At 40.7% G+C, this 25,367-nt stretch overlaps 1 protein-coding gene across 4 annotated transcripts in view; it reads right to left on the bottom strand.

The window, feature by feature from the left end:
* Window positions 1-25,367, bottom strand: part of LOC110508667 (solute carrier family 12 member 7) — a 79,098-nt gene that overhangs the window by 26,417 nt on the left and 27,314 nt on the right. For all 4 annotated transcript variants that reach the window (XM_036967035.1, XM_021589369.2, XM_021589370.2 and 1 more), the window contains exons 2-9: window positions 10,600-10,694; window positions 10,253-10,384; window positions 2,495-2,641; window positions 2,218-2,272; window positions 1,874-2,004; window positions 1,415-1,656; window positions 963-1,174; window positions 225-392 (exon numbers count right to left, since the gene is read on the bottom strand). In XM_036967035.1, coding sequence (XP_036822930.1) covers window positions 225-392; window positions 963-1,174; window positions 1,415-1,656; window positions 1,874-2,004; window positions 2,218-2,272; window positions 2,495-2,641; window positions 10,253-10,384; window positions 10,600-10,694 — 1,182 coding nt within the window. The remainder of the gene's footprint in view (window positions 1-224; window positions 393-962; window positions 1,175-1,414; window positions 1,657-1,873; window positions 2,005-2,217; window positions 2,273-2,494; window positions 2,642-10,252; window positions 10,385-10,599; window positions 10,695-25,367) is intronic.

Here is a 25,367-nt window from a genome sequence, read left to right as displayed (position 1 = left end):
CAGTCAAACGTTTGGACACACCTACTCATTCCAGAGTTTTCCTTGATTTTTACTAATTTCTACATTGTAAAATAATAGTGAAGACATCAAAAAATACATAGTTCTTCCAAACCTCAAGTTACAGTAGCACCCCAACAATCTGCATGAGGGTGACAATCAATCAATAATGTCATATTATGGTAGTTCCATTATGTCTATGGTGCCAATATTGTCGCTATACCAACCTGTGACAGAGGGGAAGTAGATTCCCACCAGCAAAGTGAAGAAAGTGGAGATGTCGTTGAAGATGTAAGGCTTGTAGATATCTCTGGAGTTATCCTGGACTGGGACAGAAGACTGATTCTTCTTCTCTACCAACATCCCACTGGGCCCGTACTCACCCCACATGTTGTCTACGGGGGACACAGAGGAGTCACATTATACTATAAACTGTTGATATCCAATGTTTTTGTCATTAGCCATTTAACCATTTGTATTATGCAATAACACATGTATTCCAATTGAGAAATAACACAAAAAAAGACTAATATACTTTGCTTTCCTAATTCAAACGGGTTGAGAAGACAAACCAAGAATTTGTATAAGGATCCCCATTAGCCTTTGCCAAGGCAGCAGCTATGGTTCCTGGGGTCCAAACAAGATTAAAAGTGTTGATAAAACAGTACATCATATAAACACATTATTAACCCACTACTCTACAATACAACATGTATAATATAATACCACAATAATACCACAACAATATTACAACATTACAATGTAAGTGTGTGTTAGCGTGTGCCTGTGTGTGTCTTCCCAGTTTGCTTTGTTCATGATAATACTATGATAAATGATGATATGACCATGGTAAGTGAATAACTAGTAGTAAGAATGTAGAAGGCCTGGTAACATTTGTACTGTGTAGGTCTCCACCAGGCCTATCCAGTGTAGTAATGTTCGCCAGGCAGTGGGTTGTGGCTGACCTTTGATGACCCCGCTGAGCAGGCCTGGGATGCCCTGGATCTCAGTCAAGTTGTTCAGGGTAAAATATTCATCACATGTAGCGTTGAGGTGGGGGCTGCCACAGAACAGCTTCCACAGCTCAGTGGTGTACGTCACGTTCTTGATCACCTCAGTCTTCATACACTTCTCAAAGTTGTGGTTCTGCAAGGAACGGTTCCCCAGGAGACAGATTCTGTAGGAAACATACATCTATGAGGAGATCTTCTAGTGTAAAGAATTAAGAATATTTTCCTTTTGGCCACTGTAACGGCTGTAAATAGTCTAATCATATGCGTCACACTGATTTCGGGCCTAAAAGACCAGATGACTGATGATGGTCCTATAAAGTGTGCCTATTACTCTGACGAGACAAACATAGGCACAGGCATTTCCTATGCCAATAGACTAACTAGAACTCATAAATCGAACTCACGGATAGTTGGGTGGTTCTATGATGGTCTTGATGACTCCAGCGTAGATGGCCATGATGGAGAGCACCACACAGGCCAGGAAGACCAGGGCCAGCTTGTTGACATATTTGACCCCCACAAACACCACTAGAGCCATAAGTGCCAGACAGCAGGTCCCATACACACGCATGTTATTCAGCATGGCCTCCGTCTCGTCCTCCTTCTTCTCCGCCACAAACACTGCAGTGTTCGGCACGATGTACGTCTGGAACAAGAATAGGAGTCAACTAGGACAATAGCTTTATGAAACATTGGTTGGGCTTGACCATGTGACATGTCCAGGAAAAACTCTGGGCCACAGTTATAGGCTATAACAAGGTAACAACTCCTGGAAGAGTCATGTGGTCATTAAAAACTCCTGTCTCAAAACATTGTGCATGTCCTACAGTATATCATGACCAGGCATTCTGTTTCATCCTTACCAGTAGGATTTCAATGGTACCCAGAATGTACATGGACCCAGCGAACGTGGTGCCCAGGTAGAAGCACAAGCCCACAGCCCCACCAAACTCTGGACCCAAAGACCTGGAGATCATGTAGTAGGAGCCTCCAGCTGCATGGGGCAAGAGAACAGATTCATGTAAAACGACTAGAAAATAACAAAAAAGTATCCACAGTATCTATAGAGCATATGTAATACATGTAATAGTAAATAAACCACCAAGGTAAAACATTACTATAGTGTTAAATAACCATGTCTCCATAAAAACACAGTTTGAGGTTTCTTAATCAAGGTGAAAATAAGTTGAAGTTGAACTGGCATTACCTGGCACTACACCATTTGTTGCAATAGCGCTCATTGATATCGCTGTCAGCATGGTCTGTAAGGGAGGAAACAATACAAAATACTAGCATTGTTGAGTGTATGGATACAATTTCCTCAGGGAGTAAAACATGAGATGACTAAGATCGACAGAGAATACTACAGTATAGTACCTGAAACTCCCTAAAAGAAAGAAAAGTAAATAGTCATACTAGATGTATCTAGACCTATATTTTTCACACCTTGGTACGCTTACATAGTTCTATAGAAAAGTACTCACACAGGTGCAGCACATGACGACAATAGCGAAGGACTCCATGATGCCAGCGGTGCCAACGATCCAGGTGAGACGCAGGAAGAGGATGACTCCGAGGATGTTCTGCATGCAGGGCAGGTACACACCGATGAAGGTGCCCATCTGAGAACTCTAGAGGTGCCAATGCAGAGGGCCAGGGAAGAGGAGAAGTAGGATTACAATGAGTCAGGTTATGGTACAGTAGGGCCTTGTAAGGTATACTGTAACGCCGCAATACAGCATACAATACAACATTGTACAATCCTGTCAATTTTTTTAAATATATTTTTTATTTATTGAATATTAAAACATACAATCTACCTGCAGTGAAGCGGCTCAACATTTACATTACATTCAGTCATCTAATCAGAGCAGTCCACAGAAGCAACCAGGGTCAACGCCCTGCCCATGGGCACGTCGACAGATCTCCAACCAAGTCAAAAAGGGGACCCGAACCAGCAACCTATCGGCCACCGGCCCAAGCTCCCCAGCTCTGTAATCCTCATTTGAAAAAGAGAAATGCTTTGAAAAAGGTTTCATTTTAAATTAAAATCTAAAATTTGACATCTATCTGCAGAAAGGCAAAAATGCCATTTTGGTAAAAAGTAATAGTTTTGTATAAGTGAAGCTTTTAGAGAGAGGATTAGTGCTTTTATATTTAATAATCTCAACTAACCCAGTTCATATTCTTTATATAGATAGGCACGCTTTAGCTTGTCTGGTTTAGAAACTCAGATAAAGCAAAATATTTTTTTCTCATGATTTGAAAAAATAATCAGGAGGAGCAGCGCCATAAGTAAGTGAGAAAACTGAGATATGACTAAGGAGTTAATCAGGGCAATTTTTCCATAAATAGACAGGTATTTACCTCACCATGGTTGAAGGATCTTGTCTATTTTTACTCGTTTTCTATTGAAAATCATTGTGGAGAGCTCATTTATATATTTTGTGATATGAATACCACGTATGTCTACTTCACCATCAGCCAATTATATAGGTAAACTGCAGTGTAATGTAAAAGTTTTATTTTTTAAAGATCCAAAACGTAATATGGTACACTTATCATAATTAGGTTTTAGTCCAGAGAGTCCAGAAAAGTTATCTAGATCTTCAATGAGACATTGCAGGGATCTAGCTTGCAGACTTAATATAAAACTTGAGTCATCGGCATACACGGACACTTTTGTTTTTAAGCCTTGGAATTCTAATACTCTGTTATTTGATTTTAATAGCTAGCATTTTGATGGCCATAAAGAATATATATATGGTGACAGCGGACCCCCTTGATTAAATCCTCTTGACAATTCAAAACTCTCTGAGAAGTAGCCGTTATTTACAGTTTTACACCTGGGGTTGCAGTACATTACTATTACCTATTTTATAAGAGACTCACCGATATTGAAGAAATCCATGCATTTATACACTGCATTCAGAAAGGATTCAGACACCTTCAATTTTCCATATTTTGTTACGTTACAGCCTTATTCTAAAATGGATTAAATAAAAAAGTCCTTCATCTACACACAATACCCCATAATGACAAAGCTTAAACAGATTTAGACATTTTGGCAAAATCATTACAAATCAAAAACTGTAATACCTGATTTACATACAGTGCCAGTCAAAATCTTGGACACATCTACACATACAAAGGATTTTCTTTATTTTTTACATGGTAGAACAATAGTGAAGACATCAAATAACGACATCATATGAAATAACACATATGGAATCATGTAGTAAGTGAAAAGGTAATAGGTAAAATATTTTGATTTGTTTATTTAAGATTCTTCAAAGTAGCCACAATTTGCCTTGATGACAGCTTTGCACACTCTTGGCATTCTCTCATCAGCATCATGAGGTTGTCACCTGGAATAAATTTCAATTAACAGGTGTGCCTTGTTAAAAGTTCATTTGTGGAATTTCTATCCTTCTTAACGCGTTTGAGCCAATCAGTTAAATTGTGACACGGTAGGGGTAGTATACAGAGGATAGCTTTATTTGGTAAAAGACCAAGTCCATATTATGGCATTAGCAGCTCAAATAAGCAAAGAGAGTCAATCATTACTTTAAGACATGAAGGTCAGTCAATGCGGAAAATTTCAAGAACTTTTAAAGTTTCTTCAAGTGCAGTCACAAAAACCATTAAGCTCTGATGAAACTCGCTCTCATGAAGACCACCACAGGAAAGGAAGATCCAGAGTTACCTCGCCTACAAAGGCAAAGTTCATTAGAGTTAGAAATTGTAGCTTAACCAGCACGGCTACCACAGCATTCTGCAGCGATATGCCACCCCAATTGGTATGCGCTCAGTGGGACTATCATTTGTTTATTCACAGGACAATGACCCAACACACCTCCAGGCTGTGTAAGGGCTATTTGACCAAGAAGGAAAGTGATGGAGTGACCTGGCCTCCACAATCACCCAATCGTAACCCAATTGAGATGGTTTGGGATGATTTGGACAGCTGAGTGAAGGAAAAGCAGTCAACAAGTGCTCAGCATGTGGGACTCCTTCAAGACTGAAAAACATTCCAGGTGAAGCTTGTTTAGAGAATGCCAAGAGGGTGCAAAGCTGTCATCAAGGCAAAGGGTGGATACTTTGAAGAATCTAAAGTATATTTCGATTTATTTAACACTTTTTTGGTTACCACATGATTCCATATGTGTTATCCCATGGTTTGGATGTCTTCACTATTATTCTACAATGTAGAAAATAGTAAAAATAAAGAAAAACCCTTGAATGAGTAGGTGTGTCCAAAGTTTTGACAGGTACTGTAAGTATTCAGACCCTTTGCTATGAGACTTGAAATTGAGCTCAGGTGCATCCTGTTTCCATTGATCATCCTTGAGATGTTTGAACTGATTGGACATGATTTGGAAAGGCACACACACCTGTCTAAATAAGGTCCCACAGTTGACAGTGCATGTCAGAGAAAAAAACCAAGCCATGAGGTTGAAGGAATTGTCCGTAGATCTCCGAGACATAAAAAAGTAAAGGGGTCTGAAAAATGTTCAAATGCACTATATATAAAATCCAGTCCTACTTTATCAAAGGCCTTTTCAAAATCTGTTGTAAATACCAGGCCAGGTTTCTTAGATGTTTCATGTTGTTCTATTATTTCTAGTAGTGTTTGTACATTATCTCCAATGTATCGTCCATGTAAAAAAAACTATCTGATAAGGATAAACAATATCTGGTAAAACCTTTTTAATTTGGAGTACTATGCATTTCACTAGTATTTTTTGTATTTGTAAAATTGAAGAGGCCTCCAGATCTTTATATTCGCAATCTGGGTCTTGTTTTAATAATATTGAAACCAGACCTTCCTGCTGAGTACGTGACAGAGTACCATTTCTATAGGACTAGTTAAAACATGCTAATAATGGAGCTTTGAGCATATCTAAAAAGGCTTGATACTTACAGTTGAAGTCAGAAGTTTACATACACCTTAGCCAAATACATTTAAACTCAGTTTCTTAATTCCTGACATTTAATTAATCCTAGTAAAAATTCTTAGGTCAGTTAGGATCACCACTTTATTTCAAGAATGTGAAATGCCAGAACAATAGTAGAGAGAATTATTTATTTCAGCTTTTATTTCTTTCATCACATTCCCAGTGGGTCAGAAGTTTACATACACTCAATTAATATTTGGTAGCATTGCCTTTAAATTGCTTAACTTGGGTCAAGCATTTTAGGTAGCCTTCCACAAGCTTCCCACAATTAAGTTGGATGAATTTTGGCCCATTCCTCCTGACAGTGCTGGTAACCGAGTCAGGTTTGTAGGCCTCCTTGCTTGCACATGCTTTTTCAGTTCTGCCAACAAATTTTCTATAGGATTGAGGTGAGGGCTTTGTGATGGACACTCCAATACCTTGACTTTGTTGTCTTTAAGCCATTTTGCCACAACTATGGAAGTATGCTTGGGGTCATTGTCCATTTGGAAAACCATTTGCGACCAAGCTTCAACTTCCTGACTGATGTCTTGAGAAGTTGCTTCAATATATCCAAGTAATTTTCCTACCTTGTGATGCCATCTATTTTGTGAAGTGCACCAGTCCCTCCTGCAGCAAAGCACCCCCACAACATGATGTTGCCACCCCCATGCTTCACGGTTGAGATGGTGTTCTTCGGCTTGCAAGCTTCCCCCTTTTTCCTCCAAACAAAACAATGGTCATTATGGCCAAACAGTTCTATTTTTGTTTCATCAGACCAGAGCATTTCTCCAAAAAGAACGATCTTTGTCCCCATATGGTGGTGGTTTTGGAGCAGTGGCTTCTTCCTTGCTGAGCGGCCTTTCAGGTTATGTCGATATAGGACTTGTTTTACTGTGGATATGGATACGTTTGTACCTGTTTCCTCCAGCATCTTCACAAGGTCCTTTGCTGCTGTTCTGGGATTGATTTGCACTTTTTGCGCCAAAGTACATTCATCTCTAGGAGACAGAATGTGTCTCCTTCCTGTGCGGTATGATGGCTGTGTGGTCCCATGGTGTTTATACTTGCGTATGATTGTTTGTACAGATGAACGTGGTACCTTCAGGCATTTGGAAATTGCTCCCAAGGATGAACCAGACTTGTGGAGGTCTACAATTTTTTTGTGCTCTTAGCTGATTTCTTTTGATTTTCCCATGATGTCAAGCAAAGAGGCACTGAGTTTGAAGTTAGTCCTTCAAAAACATCCAAAGGTACACCTCCAATTGACTCAAATTATGTCAATTAGCCTATCAGAAGCTTCTAAAGCCTTTACATAATTTTCTGGAATTTTTCAAGCTGTTTAAAGGCACAGTCAATTTAGTTTATGTATGGGGCGGCAGCGTAGCATAGTGGTTAGAGCGTTGGACCAGTAACCGAAAGGGTGCAAGATCGAATCCCCGAGCTGACATGGTACAAGTCTGTCGTTCTGCCCCTGAACAAGGCAGTTAACCCATTGTTCCTAGGCCGTCATTGAAAATAAGAATTTGTTCTTAACTGACTTGCCTAGTAAAATAAAAGTAAAATAAATGTAAACCTTCGGACACACTGGAATTGTGATACAGTGAATTATAAATTAAATAATCTGTCTCTAAACAATTGTTGGAAAAATGACTTGTGTCATGTAGAAAGTAGATGTCCTAACCGACTTGTCAAAACTATAGTTTGTTAACAAGAAATTTGTGGAACCTAAGTGTACGTAAACTTCCGACTTCAACTGTACCTCTACTGGTACGAAATCAAGCCCTGAGGTTTTTCCAGACTGATCGGATTCATAGCCAACACTGTTCTTTTTGTGCATTTAAAAAATATATATTATTTAGAAAGAGTTCCTTACAGCAATCGTCATTCAGAGGGTGAGGATGAGACATAAAAGTAACAAATATTAATCTTCCTCTTAAAATATAATTCAGAGAATGATAGTCTTTAGTAACGAGTTTCTGTCAAAAACATTGGCAGCGTTCCTGTGTTGGCGATTCATGAAGAATTTGTCGCATTTTTCTCCATATTCTATCCAGTTTGCTTTATTTTTGTAATAGATTAGATTATTCTTAAATAAATTACTCCAGTTTTTCTGGTTTTTCCTCTTACTTGTTTTGCATCTCTGTAGTACAGTTTTTATTGCTATCTACCTGTACTATTAGTTTGTATATTTCCCTTGTCTGTCTTGTTTCTTTAGACAGAAACATGTTTTTTTTTAACTTACGAATATGAATTGAATGACCTCTGACAGTACATTTAAAAAGGTATCTCAAACAATAAAGGGATTTGCTGAACCTATTTTGCACGGAATAAATTCAGTAATAAATTATTAGTTAAGAAAAAATTATCCTCCAGTAGACTTAGAAAGAAACAAAGTAGTCAAGACGACTAGCTAGCTTGATCAAGTCTCCTGCACAATACATTTTACAGCTGAGATTACAATTGGTGTTATTCCCCAGATCATTTTTGGTCTACAAATGTAATGTGGGCAAAAAGAGTTGGTAAAATGTTAACAGAGCTGTACACTATTTGTAAATGTTAATTTTAAAATTGGCTCATTAGCAACCATCTCATTTGGAATGTGGTCACTGGCAGCATAAAAAAAACAATGGTGAAGTCAGTGGTGTGAGGTCAGCTGCTTAACTGTGCCCTGTAGTGATATGATTCAAACCCGTATCAGGAAACCCCATCATTTAGCTGGGTTACTCACTACACTAAACATATACAAAACCGTCACATGCAAACCATACCACGCCAATCCTTCTACAACAGTTCTCACCACACAAGTTGTTTTGTTTTAAGCCTGTTCCATCCCCCATCAATCTTCCTGTGTTTGCAAGTGATTTTTTTTATAAATATTGGCTAATAAAATTATGTAAACACAACTGACAAATGTATTGCAGAATAAATGTGCGTCACAGTTCGGAATTTAGAACTTTAATAATTATATTTCTGGAGTCTATGAAGAGTGAACATATGATTAAGTTTGCATTGGCATGCATTTCAGACAGTGAGTGGACAGATTTATTGCTCAAATACATTGCAATGTGCTTTCTGCATTTAAGAAAACACCAGAAGTGGATCCTTAATCTCTCGTGAACAGACTACGTAAACATGACTGGTACTAATTACGCAAGATTTTAGTTCTGGGTTAACTAAGATTAATCCTTCCTCAGTGTTAAGCCCTTTGTCAGCATTTATCCATTCATGCTCACATATAATAACAGAAAAGTATTTTAAGTTGAAAACATCATGTTGAGACCCTTGCAGTCCTTCAGAAAAATCAACAGAACGATTCAAATAATACTATATCTGTTCTGTGTGTATGTAATAGAGTTCGGAAAGCAGGACGATCCAAATATTACACCCAAACACAGCCTACTGTTATTGGCTACCTTTACAATGATCTGTTTGACCTCATCACAGCCATACAATCCATACCCTGACCACCACAGGATAAATTAACAATTTCAGCGTATCATCTACTGGTTGATGACACAACGGGTAGATGACACGCTGAAATTGTATGCCCCACAATGCAATTCAACATTCCAAAGTTACAACGCCACCCCACTCTTTTGAGATCAGGGAACCCTGCAAAAACACACCTACAATCACATCAACAGCCCCCCCCCCCCCCCCCAAAAAAAAGAAGCCGCGGCGTAAATACACAGTACATACCATATATCCCATTAGACAACTCAGCCCTCTCTCAATACTGCTGTTGGTTCTCCTGTACGCCTTTTTACCAGGCTCAATGTGGCCCTTGTTCATAGACCATTCACAACCTGGAGTGGCATCTTTATGATCCACTCTGTCTCCAAAACCTCCCTCCCCAAGCCAATCAGATCTCCAGCAGGGAGATGTGCTGGAGTAATTGTCAGGGGACAGAGGCATGGTTTCTGTGGCCTTGCGGTGGTGCTCTGACGCTGAAGAGCAACAGTAGGGGTATTTCTTTGGATGGGATTGGTAGCAACGGCTAGAAGGATGTGAAGGCAGCTATTAAAGAAGTTTGCTCAAGGCCTGGCATCAGTTATAACAAAAATAAGCCTGAGAGAACCCAGCCTGTGGTCACAAGAATGCTGCTTTATATTCTCAAATTCTCACTCTGTTCTCAGAGGAGCTGCTGAATAGCCATCACGCTCACCAACCAAGGTTGGCTTGCATGAAAATAGAGCATTTTTAAGAGTTAATTGATTGAGAGTTAATACAATGTCTGTCTTCTACTGTACCTCTTTAGCAAGGTCTCCCACAAAGTACCCACTAGGATGACAACGGTCATACCTTGACTGCAATCTTTGTGACCCCATCCTCATTCTCATATTCCTCGTGCTCAGTGACGCCCTGGGTGAGGTTGGTGTAGTTGGCCAGCTTGTTGAGGAGAGAGGACACCATGGGGTTGCTCTCAATCTCTTCCTGTCAATAAGGACACGACGACATTGAAATCAGGACACCATGGCATTGAAGACATCCAAGTATACAACAAACAAGCACAACACATGTTTGGATGATATGTAGTCTACAACAAGATAATCCAGGTAATCATTTAGCTCCCACTTTAGATTAAGTGGCATAAAATGTTGTGGTAATTAATTACATTATAATATCAAAAGCATTGACATGTGGTATACCTCAAAGAGAGCCATGTTCTTGCCATCGTAGTAGTTTCCTCGGTCATGGTCAGTGTTGTTGATGAAAGGGCTGCTCTCTCTGGGAGTGTTATCTCCTGGGAGACAACAGAAAACGTGATAGCGTAAGATAAAACAAACCTCTACAGTACAATGGGAAAAACGGGATACCCAAACACGCTTCAGCCCAGCTTAAACAAAAAAGGGGAATCAAGTGCTCGACTAAGGGACTTGAAAATCCAAAAAAACATTCCTTACCCCAGGATACTTCAACTGGTGACTAAGGAGAATAAAGAAAAAGGAGCATTCTGTTTCTGCATAAATCTAATAGGTTTATTGATGGGACAAACAAACAATAGGCTTACGTTTCGGCATGAATCACCTTCATCAGAGCCTTGAGTAGGAAAAGGGTTGGAGTCACCAATATACCCTTGCATTAGAGTGTCCCACTGGTCATGTCAATCAAACATGTCAATAAATGTCAACACTGTCACGAGTAGCAACTAAACAGGTTATTCATACAAGAGTATGAACATCATTCAAGAATCCTACATATACATTCCACTTAAATAACAAAAGAAAGAGACAAACTAAGAAAAACGCATTTACAAAAAAGATGAGAAAGAGAGCTGTTCATTCAGACCATTTTGCTTGGCGCAATCTAAGTTTTAAGGTTGAGGCTGAGCCCTGATTGGCACTCGCGTACAGTGGTGGAAAAAGTACTAAATTGTTATACTTCGGTAACTACTACTACTACTACTACTACTACTACTACTACTACTACTACTACTACTACTACTACTACTACTACTACTACTACTACTACTACTACTACTACTACTACTACTACTACTACTACTACTACACTACTACTACTACTACTACTACTACTACTACTACTACTACTACTACTACTACTACTACTACTACTACTACTACTACTACTACTACTACTACTACTACTACTACTACTACTACTACTACTACTACTACTACTACTACTACTACTACTACTACTACTACTACTACTACTACTACTACTACTACTACTACTACTACTACTACTACTACTACTACTACTACTACTACTACTACTACTACTACTACTACTACTACTACTACTACTACTACTACTACTACTACTACTACTACTACTACTACTACTACTACTACTACTACTACTACTACTACTACTACTACTACTACTACTACTACTACTACTACTACTACTACTACTACTACTACTACTACTACTACTACTACTACTACTACTACTACTACTACTACTACTACTACTACTACTACTACTACTACTACTACTACTACTACTACTACTACTACTACTTGGTACTACTACTAAGCAGGCAGCTTAATTTGGGCACACTTTTCATCCCAATACTGCCCCCTACCCCAAAGTAGTAAAAAAAAAAAAAACTGCACATTTTACAGTCTTTTATTGTCCCCAGCACAAGGTGCACTGGTGTAGTGATTAATGTGAACTAATCCTTTGTGGAAGACTAAACTAAAAGCCAATTTAAGCTTGATCCGTAAATGTGTTTGGAGCCTCCATATGGAGAATGTGACAATTGCGGAGGCTCCAGAGGCATGCAGAGGCCAAATCGAGCTCCATACCGCATCGATATGCGCTTTCCAAATTTTTAAACAACACACAGGCCTCTGTATAGCTCCGCATTGACATGATTGGTTGACTGTAGGTGGAGGCGGTACATCCTGTAGAAAACACAAACTCACTTCCTTGACAAAAGCTCTGCACTGCTCCGCGAAGCGCAAGAAGTATGAATACCCTGACTTCTGCTGAGGCCATATCACCGTAAATGCTGCATGGCCAATGCAGACGTCGGATTGACCATGCGCCCAGATGCACTTCTCTCTCCAGAATGCGCTCTCTCCCGCCAATTTGTGCACATTCATTGTTTCATAACTTTATTGTGTTAATTGTTCATGTTTGATTGTTAGTGTTATTTAAATTCTCCATTACATATCACCAGTAGTATATTTACTGTTCATTCCTAATCTGCAATGTTGGTTACTTTGGTTACAGTCATTTCTGTTAATGCATTCAATATTATTATTCTAGGACTCCAGTTATCATTTTAGGAGTGGATAAATTGTAGCATAGGTTGTGCACTCTGGAAAATGTTGCGAGAAACCAGTTTTGGTTCATTTCACTCCATTTATGAGTTTTGTCAATTTAGCGAATTGTCTTTTGTTTGAGTGCTACTGTTAATGTTGAATAAGGATGCACACGCACAGAAGTAGGCCGAAAGGTTACATAGCCTGCGCGCAAATGTAGACATACAGTGAGAAAGTATTCAGACCCCTTGACTTTTTCCACATTTTGTTACGTTACAGCCTTTTTCTAAAACTGATTTCATCAATCTTAACACAATACCCCATAAAAACAGGTTGAGAAATTGTTGCTTATTTATTTAAAAAAATAACTGAAATTGTTGTATATCACATTTTTTTATTTTTTTTATTTATTTAAAAATCGGTGAACATATTGGAATAGGATGATATTAGCTAAAAATACCAACATCGGCCCAATGTCTAGTTTAATAGCAAAGGCTCTCTAGTGGGTGGTGTGGTCTGCCCAACGCGTCACACTGCCTAACCTCCAGGACATCTACAGTACCCGATGTCACAGGAAGGCCAAAAAGATCATCAACACCTGAGCCACTGCCTGTTCACCCCACTATCATCCAGAAGGCGAGGTCAGTGCAGGTACATCAAAGCAGGGACCGAGAGACTGAAAAACAGCTTCTATCTCAAGGCCATCCGACTGTTAAATTCTGTTAAATAGCCATCACTAGCACATTAAAGGCTGCTGCCTATAGGCATAGACCAGATATCACTGGCCATTTTAAGGAACGGAACACTAGTCAATTTAATAATGTTCACATATTTTGCATTACTCATCTCATAGGTATATACTGTATTCTATACATCTTAGTCCGTTCCGCTCTGACATCGCTCGTCCATTGTATATAGTCTTAATTCATTCATACTTAGATGTGTGTATTGGGTATATGTTGTGTTATTTGTTAGATATTTCTGCACTGTCGGAGCTAGAAGCACAAGCATTTTGCTACACCCGCAATAACATGTTAATCACTTGTATGTGACCAGTAAAATTGGATTTGATTTACTAGAGGCTGTGAACAAGCGATTCGGTGGCATTCACTCTGAGCTGCTTTACTGTGTCGCCACCACGCTCGATGCTAGGTACAAGGACCGCTACTTCGATGCAGATAAGAAACAGGGTTTACATGAAATGTTAGACACAGCTGGACAAGACGAAAACGGACACAGTGACAGTGCGTACCGAGGAAGAGAACCCACGACAGAAGAGGCCACGGACAGGCAGAGCTGAAACTTCACTGCTAGACATGTATAATGAAATCCTGGTTGAGAATGAAACGACTGAACAAATGTACAACTAAACAGCACAGAAAGTAAGTGAAAGAAATAGGTTTTGATTGTGTTTTACTGGTAATGGGGATATATGTAAATGCCAAACAAAATCATTTTTGGGGTCAGCGTGTGTGATTTTCAACTATTTAACTGTACTAGAATGTTTAAAAAAAGGTAGCTAAAATTTTAAATATCGGTTATCAGTATCAGGTTTTTTTGACAAGGAAAATATTGGATATCGGTATTGGCCCAGAATTTCATATCGGTGCATCCCTAACAGAAATACCTCATTTACATAAATAATCAGACCCTTTGTGATGAGACTCAAAATTGAGCTCAGGTGCATCCTGTTTCCATTGATCACCCTTGAGATCTATCTACAACTTGGAGTCCACTTGTGGTAAATTCAATTGATTGTACAGGATTTGGAAAGGCACACACCTGTCTATTTAAGGTCCCACCGTTGACAGTACATGCCAGAGCAAAAACCAAGGCATGAGGTCAAAGGAATTGTCCGTAGAGCACCAAGACAGGATTGTGTCGAGGCACAGATCTGGGGGAAGGGTACCAAAACATTTCTGCAGCATTGAAGGTTCCCAAGAACACAGCGGCCTCCATCATTCTTAAATGGAAGAAGTTTGGAACCCCCAAGATTCTTCACAGAGCTGGCGCCCAGCCAAACTGAGCAATCAGGGGAGAAGGGCCTTGGTCAGGGAGGTGACCAAGAACCCAATGGTCACTCTGACAGAGTTCCTCTGTGGAGATGGGAGAACCTTCCAGAAGAACAATCATCTCTGCAGCACTCCACCAATCAGGCCTTTGTGGTTGATTGGCCAGACAGAAACCACTCCTCAGTAAAAGGCACATGACAGCCTGCTTGGAGTTTGCCAAAAGGCACCTAAAGACTCTCAGACCATGAGAAACAAGATTCTCTGGTTTGATGAAACCAAGATTTAACTCTGGCCTGAATGCCAAGTGTCACATCTGGAGGAAACCTGGCTCCATTCCTACAGTGAAGCATGGTGGTGGCAGCATCATGCTGTGGGGATGTCTTTCAGCGGCAGGGACTGGGAGAGCGCTCAGGAACTGGGTTGAAGGTTCCCCTTCCAACAGGACAACTACCCTAAGCACACAGCCAAGACAATATAGGAATGACTTTGGAACAAGTCTCTGAATGTCTTTGAGTGGCCCAGCCAGAGCCCAGACTTGAACCCGATCAAACATCTCTGGAGAGAACTGAAAATAGCTGTGCAGCAACGCACAGGATCTGCAGAGAAGAATGGGAGAAACTCCCCAAATACAGGTGTGCCAAGCTTGTAGCGGCATACGCAAGAAGATTCGAGGCTGTAATCGCTGCCAATTGTGCTTCAACAAAGTACAGAGTAAAGGGTCTGAATAATTATGTAAATGTAATATTTAAATTTTGTATTTTTAATAAAAGTGCTAAAATGTCTAAAAATCTGTTTTCGCTTTGTCATTATGGGGTATTGTGTGTAGATTGATGAGGGGAAAAAACACATTTTAGAAAAAGGCTGTAACGTAAAAAAATGTGGGAAAAGTCAAAGGGTTCGAATACACTGTATAAATGTGCACATTTGGGGATCAGATGGTATTTCTGATAGGCTTAATGCATCACCACTAATGACCTGTGGAGATTCTCAAAGTAATGTTGTTTTCTTCACCTCAAACACCAAGCAAACAGTCTGTTTTTACATCCATTGAGAATTACAATAGTTCCTCAATGCATTTGAAAAATCTTTCCAGCGTTTCCACCTTACGATAACCACTCAGCGTGAAAGGGAAAAATGTCACACTCTGATCCAGTGGAAACATTTTAAAATAGGCCTACCTGATTACTTATCAGTGCTTGACTTGAACTGAAATGGGTTTTGGTACTCATTTTGGATGCTGGTACTGTTTATATTTGGGTGCAGGAGCTCTACAATATTATATTCTATAAAGAGGAACAGGAGCTCAAGTAGTAGAACATTTGTGGTGCCGGTACTCAGCTACAGTGAGCTCCTGCCCAAGTCAAGCACTGCTTCTTATTTATTTGATTTATTTCACCTTTATTTAACCAGGTAGGCAAGTTAAGAACAAGTTCTCATTTACAACTGTGACCAGGCCAAGATAAAGCAAAGCAGTTCGACACATAACACAGAGTTACACATGGAGCAAAACAAACAGTCAATAATACAGTAGAAAAATAAGTCTATATACAATGTGAGCAAATGGAGGTAAAGGCAATAAATAGGCCATGGTGGGGAAGTAAATACAGTATAGCAATTGAAACACTGGAATGGTAGATTTGACAGTAGATGAGTGTGCAAAGTAGAAATACCGGGGTGCAAAGGAGCAAAATAAATAAATGAATAAATAAATACAGTAGGGGAAGAGGTAGTTGTTTGGGCTATTTATAGATGGGCTATGTACAGGTGCAGTGATCTGTGAGCTGCTCTGACAGCTGGTGCTTAAAGGTAGTGAGGGAGATAGTGTCTCCAGTTTCAGACATTTTTGTAGTTCGTTCCAGTCAATGGCAGCAGAAAACTGGAAGGAGAGGCGGCCAAAGGAGGAATTGGCTTTGCGGGTGACAAGTGAGATACAGTGGGGCAAAAAATTATTTAGTCAGCCACCAATTGTGCAAGTTCTCCCACTTAAAAAGATGAGAGGCCTGTAATTTTCATCATAGGTACACTTCAACTATGACAGACAAAATTATAAAAAAATAATCCAGAAAATCACATTGTAGGATTTTTTATGAATTTATTTGCAAATTATGGGTGCAAAATAAGTATTTGGTCACCTACAAACAAGCAAGATTTCTGGCTCTCACAGACCTGTAACTTCTTCTTTAAGAGGCTCCTCTGTCCTCCACTCGTTACCTGTATTAATGGCACCTGTTTGAACTTGTTATCAGTACAAAAGACACCTGTCCACAACCTCAAACAGTCACACGCCAAACTCCACTATGGCCAAGACCAACGAGCTGTCAAAGGACACCAGGAACAAAATTGTAGACCTGCACCAGGCTGGGAAGACTGAATCTGCAATAGGTAAGCAGCTTGGTTTGAAGAAATCAACTGTTGGAGCAATTATTAGAAAATGGAAGACATACAAGACCACTGATAATCTCCCGACGATCTGGGGCTCCACGCAAGATCTCACACCGTGGGGTCAAAATGATCACAAGAACGGTGAGCAAAAATCCCAGAACCACACGGGGGGGCCTAGTGAATGACCTGCAGAGAGCTGGGACCAAATTAACAAAGCCTACCATCAGTAACACACTACGCCGCCAGGGACTCAAATCCTGCAGTGCCAGACGTGTCCCCCTGCTTAAGCCAGTACATGTCCAGACCCGCCTGAAGTTTGCTAAAGAGCATTTGGATGATCCAGAAGAAGATTGGGAGAATGTAGTGAAGCCACTCAACAACTACACCACACCAGTCAGCTCGGGTGATTCAATCTTGCAACCTTACAGTTAAATAGTCCAACGCAATAACGACCTGCCTCTCTCTCTCTCGTTACACTCCACAAGGAGACTGCCTGTAACGCGAATGCAGTAAGCCAAGGTAAGTTGCTAGCTAGCATTAGGTTATTGACTTGTTTATTGTTTACTCCATGTGTAACTCTGTGTTGTTGTCTGTTCACACTGCTATGCTTTATCTTTACCAGGTCACAGTTGCAAATGAGAACTTGTTCTCAACTAGCCTACCTGGTTAAATAAAGGTGAAATGATGATATTACTAGATATTATCTAGCGTGTCCTGCGTTGCATATAATCAGACTGAGCATACAAGCATACAAGTATCTGGCTGAGTGGTGGTAGGCAGAAGCAGGCGCGTAAACATTCATTCAAACAGCACTTTCGTGCGTTTTGCCAGCAGCTCTTCGTTGTGCGTCAAGCATTGCGCTGTTTATGACTTCAAGCCTATCAACCCCCGAAATGAGGCTGGTGTAACCGAAGTGAAATGGCTAGCTAGTTAGCGCGTGCTAATAGCGTTTCAAACGTCACTCGCTCTGAGCCTTCTAGTAGTTGTTCCCCTTGCTCTGAATGGGTAACGCTGCTTCGAGGGTGGCTGTTGTCGTTGTGTTGCTGGTTCGAGCCCAGAGAGGAGGGAGGAGAAGGACGGAAGCTATACTGTTACACTTGCAATACTAAAGTGCCTATAGGAACATCCAATAGTCAAAGGTTAATGAAATACAAATTTTATAGAGGGAAATAGTCCTATAATAACTACAACCTAAAACTTCTTACCTGGGAATATTGAAGACTCATGTTAAAAGGAACCACCAGCTTTCATATGTTCTCATGTTCTGAGCAAGGAACTGAAACGTTAGCTTTCTTACATAGCACATATTGCACTTTTACTTTCTTCTCCAACACTTTGTTTTTTTGCATTATTTAAACCAAATTGAAAATGTTTCATTATTTACTTGAGGCTAAATTGATTTTATTGATGTATCATATTAAGTTCAAATAAGTGTTCATTCAGTATTGTTGTAATTGTCATTATTCCAAATAAAAAATAATATATTTTTTTTAAATCGCAGATTAATCGGTATCGGCTTTTTTGGTCCTCCAATAAATCGGTATCGGTGTTGAAAAATCAGAATCGGCTGACCTCTAGAATGGTGGGATGTGAGCGATGGTAGACGACACACCCCTTCATCATGCATACTATAAAATAGACCAAACTCATGGCGGCGCGCTGAAACTAATCATCGGATTACTTTTGATTTCTAGAAAGTGTATTACTCTATTTCGATCAATGGTAAGCTCACCCGTGATGTAGTTAATAGTAATTGCTATTAGCTAATTCATATTGAAGTCTGTCAGCCAAGCGTTGTAAAAATATGACCGCTTGTGTTGCGCCAATCTTTCCTCAGTTAGCGCTAGGACAAATTTAGCCTACATTTTTCCAGTTTGGATGATTGTGTTATGCTATAGATACTTATATGAACATTGCATCCAAAAATAAACTGCTCACATTCTGGACATAAAGACTGTGTTTGTGTGAAATGTTTCTGAAAAAAGTGGCCAGCTCAAATGCTGATTGCTGCGTCATTCGAAACTGGCCATTCTAAATAAGCATTCTAAATCACACGGGTGTGATCGTACGCTTCAGGGACCACTGTAGAATGATCACACCTGTGTAATGGTACGTATTGCGTCAGATAACAACATTGACGAATACGCTGATTTGGTGTGCGAGTTCATTAGAACGTGCGTTGAAGATGTCGTTCCCATAGCAACGATTAAAACATTCCCTAACCAGAAACCGTGGATTGATGGCAGCATTCGTGTGAAACTGAAAGCGCGAACCACTGCTTTTAATCAGGGCAAGGTGTCTGGTAACATGACCGAATACAAACAGTGCAGCTATTCCCTCCGCAAGGCTATCAAACAAGCTAAGCGCCAGTACAGAGACAAAGTAGAATCTCAATTCAACGGCTCAGACACAAGAGGCATGTGGCAGGGTCTACAGTCAATCACGGACTACAGGAAGAAATCCAGCCCAGTCACGGACCAGGATGTCTTGCTCCCAGGCAGACTAAATAACTTTTTTGCCCGCTTTGAGGACAATACAGTGCCACTGACACGGCCTGCAACGAAAACATGCGGCCTCTCCTTCACTGCAGCCGAGGTGAGTAAGACATTTAAACGTGTTAACCCTCGCAAGGCTGCAGGCCCAGACGGCATCCCCAGCCGCGCCCTCAGAGCATGCGCAGACCAGCTGGCCGGTGTGTTTACAGACATATTCAATCAATCCCTATACCAGTCTGCTGTTCCCACATGCTTCAAGAGGGCCACCATTGTTCCTGTTCCCAAGAAAGCTAAGGTAACTGAGCTAAACGACTACGGCCCCGTAGCACTCACATCCGTCATCATGAAGTGCTTTGAGAGACTAGTCAAGGACCATATCACCTCCACCCTACCTGACACCCTAGACCCACTCCAATTTGCTTACCGCCCAAATAGGTCCACAGACGATGCAATCTCAACCACACTGCACACTGCCCTAACCCATCTGGACAAGAGGAATACCTATGTGAGAATGCTGTTCATCGACTACAGCTCGGCATTCAACACCATAGTACCCTCCAAGCTCGTCATCAAGCTCGAGACCCTGGGTCTCGACCCCGCCCTGTGCAACTGGGTACTGGACTTCCTGACGGGCCGCCCCCAGGTGGTGAGGGTAGGCAACAACATCTCCTCCCCGCTGATCCTCAACACTGGGGCCCCACAAGGGTGCGTTCTGAGCCCTCTCCTGTACTCCCTGTTCACCCACGACTGCGTGGCCACGCACGCCTCCAACTCAATCATCAAGTTTGCGGACGACACAACAGTGGTAGGCTTGATTACCAACAACGACGAGACGGCCTACAGGGAGGAGGTGAGGGCCCTCGGAGTGTGGTGTCAGGAAAGTAACCTCACACTCAACGTCAACAAAACTAAGGAGATGATTGTGGACTTCAGGAAACAGCAGAGGGAACACCCCCCTATCCACATCGATGGAACAGTAGTGGAGAGGGTAGCAAGTTTTAAGTTCCTCGGCATACACATCACAGACAAACTGAATTGGTCCACTCACACAGACAGCATCGTGAAGAAGGCGCAGCAGCGCCTCTTCAACCTCAGGAGGCTGAAGAAATTTGGCTTGTCACCAAAAGCACTCACAAACTTCTACAGATGCACAATCGAGAGCATCCTGGCGGGCTGTATCACCGCCTGGTATGGCAACTGCACCGCCCTCAACCGTAAGGCTCTCCAGAGGGTAGTGAGGTCTGCACAACGCATCACCGGGGGCAAACTACCTGCCCTCCAGGACACCTACACCACCCGATGTCACAGGAAGGCCATAAAGATCATCAAGGACATCAACCACCCGAGCCACTGCCTGTTCACCCCGCTATCATCCAGAAGGCGAGGTCAGTACAGGTGCATCAAAGCTGGGACCGAGAGACTGAAAAACAGCTTCTATCTCAAGGCCATCAGACTGTTAAACAGCCACCACTAACACTGAGTGGCTGCTGCCAACACACTGACACTGACTCAACTCCAGCCACTTTAATAATGGGAATTGATGGGAAATGTAAATATATCACTAGCCACTTTAAACAATGCTACCTTATATAATGTTACTTACCCTACATTATTCATCTCATATGCATACGTATATACTGTACTCTATATCATCGACGGTATCCTTATGTAATACATGTATCACTAGCCACTTTATACTATACTATGCCACTTTGTTTACATACTCATCTCATTTGTACATACTGTACTCGATACCATCTACTGTATCTTGCCTATGCTGCTCTGTACCATCACTCATTCATATATCCTTATGTACATATTCTTTATCCCCTTACACTGTGTACAAGACAGTAGATTTGGAATTGTTAGTTAGATTACTTGTTATTACTGCATTGTCGGAACTAGAAGCACAAGCATTTCGCTACACTCGCATTAACATCTGCTAACCATGTGTATGTGACAAATAAAATTTGATTTGATTTTGTACGTGTGAAAGGGTTAATGAATAGCGGTTTTGTTTTAATAAAAAATAACAAACCGAGTGTTTTCCAGCATACAGTGTTCAGCTGCGCACTCTGATGACGTATCCACTCTGATTTTTTACATAGTTGGCAAAGGCAATAGAAGTTACTTTTTAGGTCAGCATCATTTTTATTTAGATCTAGATCGAATTATGATTGACCACATGACAATGATTGAGGCATGAAGACGTTACTATAAATTCAATTAAAGTTTTACGAAAATAAGCATATGCAAATCATAACTGGCACGCAGATCGGTAGAAATGGTAAGATAAATTGGCATTCCAAAGTTGCCAATTCCTTGTGTAGCCTATTACCGGAAATGTCTGGAGAATAATGGCAGAATCTGCTAAAGCCAGCAGGAGCAGGAATGGAATGGTTGGGTCAGGTTGTTTTTTTAATTCTGATTATCTAGGTCTCTGGCGCCCTCTTATTTCATCAAACCGTAAGCTTAAAGAATCAGACAAGCTCAATGCATATACTTGATTTTATTAAAAACCCAGTGTTTGACTGTATATGGAAAAATACACATTCAAAAATGTAGACCAATCGATTGGTCGAAATAACAGACGACTTTTGGTTTACTAAGATTTTTTATAGTCTGGGTCAGCCCTATTAATGATAATACGGTTTAATTAGCTTCCTGATATGCCACACCTTTCAGGTTGATGGATTATCTTGGCAAAGGAGAAATACTCACTAACAAGGATGTAAACAAATTTGTGCACAAATTCTGAGAAGCTTTTTGTGCATATGGAATATTTCTGGGATCTTTTATTTCAGCTCAGTAAACATGGGACCAACACTTTGTGTTGCGTTCATATTTTTGTAGCTGTAAAACTGCACATTTTTCCTCTACGCCCCATTGCAAAATGAGTAGAATTGCATGAAATTAGTTATTAAATGTTCTCTCTACCCCATGGCGAAATGTGTAGAATTGCAACAAACTTGCTTTAGAATGACAATATTTTATCTTCGCCCCATAGCAAATTGTGCAGACTTGCAGGAAATGATCTACAAAAATTAAGAAAATAAAGATAAATCGCTGACATTACATGTCATTAGATTCAACTTTGACATTCTCAAGGATCTTTAGCACATCAGTGGTGTCCCCAAGAATGCTGGGAGGGGAGGAACTTTATGAAAAAAATAATAATAGATATCTACAAAATTGGGATAGGGGTTCCGTGAGGCTATCATTTGACTATATGCCTCAGGAGGGACAGACAGTTTCTTAGGTAGGCCATAGTAAACTGCATATCTCGGTGAGGGGTGATGAGGAAATCTCTCATTTTCAGTAATCCAAACCATGGACTAAAGCACTTAATATATGCATCAATGTTACTCTCAATACGATCTGTAGGGTTTGCACATAAGGGGACATTTAATTCTCTATTGTTCAGATGACTCATAATGGCCATGTGATACTGTTCATAACTTTGTACCACAACAGTGCCACCCTTATCAGCAGGGCAAACTACAAGATTACAGTGATTTTGTAGACCTTTGAGCGCTACAACCTCTTCTGCAATGAGGTTACCTTTAGAGTATTTATGCTTACTGGCAACTTCTCGAAGGTCATTTTGAAACAGGCGTATGTGACTCAAATATGTGACTCAGATTAAAGATTGCCTTTTCAGACTTCTTTTTGAAAGGGTTAGGAATTCTCACTCCCTGATTGGTTTCAATATCAGTATTCACCTGATTTCAAAAACAGAGGTGAAGAAATGCTTAAATGCAGTTGTCTAAAGAATCTGAACGTTTGTCTTTTGAATCACTATGGATTTCCTGGGAGTTTTTTCCACTTGACCAAAGTACTTAACATTTTCAGTCATACGTGTCTTAGGAAACAACCCATATTCCGTGGTTCACTTCGCCCTGCTACAGATCAATAAATCTGAGTTTTGTTGATTGTCATTGCCATGTGTCCTGTGGGGTTTTGTGCCTTTGTCTGTGCTACAATGGAAAAAGCAGCACTGTCTGTAACCTTCAGGACCTCAGATGACCTTCACCTCTCAGATTACCATATGTACTCAGTTCTGTTCCAGTGTGTCAGCACCAGCGGTGCCTTTGAAGACTTCTGTGGCTGTTTACACCGACAGACGTTTCACTGTTTAACTGCCAAAGAGCTGATCTCTGTTTAAATAATCTGATATGAAATCAGGAATAGAACAGCAGCAGCATTGCACACTAGAGAATTCACACCCCTGTAGCTGAGTAAATGTTATGACAGGCAACCTGCTGGTAGCACGCACAAAGCTACTGGAATCAGAGCAATCAATGCCATCATATGCACCAGATGAGGGTGCTGATGACACTGGTCAATGAGACACTAAGGTCTGCACTGTAGACATCCTGTACAGTATGATAATCAAAAGGTCAAACTACCTTGAAACAACTTTCTCTTTGCAATAATGTTATTTTCCCATGATTGCTCCCCCAACTGGCTAAGACGAGAGGTGCTCACCAGTGCTTTGTCATACTACTAAGGAAATTGCACCATTTCTCAATCATTGGATTCTCTTCATTCCTTTGCAAGCCATAGTTAGTTTGCCCTACAGTAGTCTACCACAGTCACAGTCTCTAACAACATAAGTTTGGCAAAGCGAGACTAACACACTACAGACAAGAGACACCCAGCCTATTGTAAAATGTGCTGGCTGAGGAAAGCACGGCAGTTTTCTGAAGAGAAGACAAGGGCAGTGGTAGAACCATCCATCACCATGTACTAGCTGTCTGCTCTGTTCATTACACACACACAGGGAATGCATAGGCATCAGTTGTATCAGACTACAGCGATACATTAGACAATGGGGATCTGACACTGTATAGAGAAGAGAGGTGGACAGGTTCAGGTTCATGCATTCAATCTGGGAGATAATCCTCGTGATTTACGTTAGTTCCATTGACAGTGATGAACAGCACTGATCACTTAAGTGAATAACTTCAAGGTAAGAATCTCAGAAACTAGGAATACCTTAACTCCTATGTACACAAAATAAATACAAAAAACGTGGCTGATTTAACATACATTTTCAATATTTAAAGTCCCCTAAAAGTTTACCAAATGCCGAAAAATCCCTCCACAGAACGACACAATCTCATCAAGTAGTTTGCTAACAAGGAACTACAGTAAGTGAAGCATTGCAACCTATGATAATACATGACAATGAGATCTACTTATAACTAGTTAAGCCTCCACAGTGGAAGATTCATAAGCTGCCTAACACACCTGAGCCTAAAGGTAAGATGCACAGACAGAGATATGAAATCCCTATATTTAACCCTGGGTCCTCCCAGCACCACAGATTAACGACGACAATTACACAAGGACAGACAACACATACCTGTACATGCAGTAAGTACATCATGATGGCTTAACCATCACTTCCACAACAAGAGAAACAGCTGTGGTAATGAGCAAAAGACTTACTACAGACCAGACAAATGTGTAAATACGTCTAGCCTGATTATTTCCTAACGGTTCATCACACAGAAGAGCTTACCTGATTGTCGTGAACCCTCCCCATGCTCCATGCTAGGGGGGAGGTAATGCTGGAGTCCCACAACTCTTCCAGTATGCTACTGCAAACCACAGTAGAGTTACAGACCTCAGTCTGCTCTGTCTAGTCCCACTTTCATGGAGTTGACTTGAATCGGTGTAACACAGCTCTATATGAATATCTGCCTATCTGTTCTGCAATAGGGAGCTTGGCAGCTTTGGTTCAGGTAGTAGACAGGCAGGTATCTATGTCTGCAGTGCCCTG

This window comes from Oncorhynchus mykiss, chromosome 28, assembly GCF_013265735.2.
Source record: "Oncorhynchus mykiss isolate Arlee chromosome 28, USDA_OmykA_1.1, whole genome shotgun sequence".
NCBI lineage: Eukaryota > Metazoa > Chordata > Actinopteri > Salmoniformes > Salmonidae > Oncorhynchus > Oncorhynchus mykiss.
Note: the sequence above shows the minus strand (reverse complement) of the source record. Positions and strands in the feature narration are given on the sequence as shown.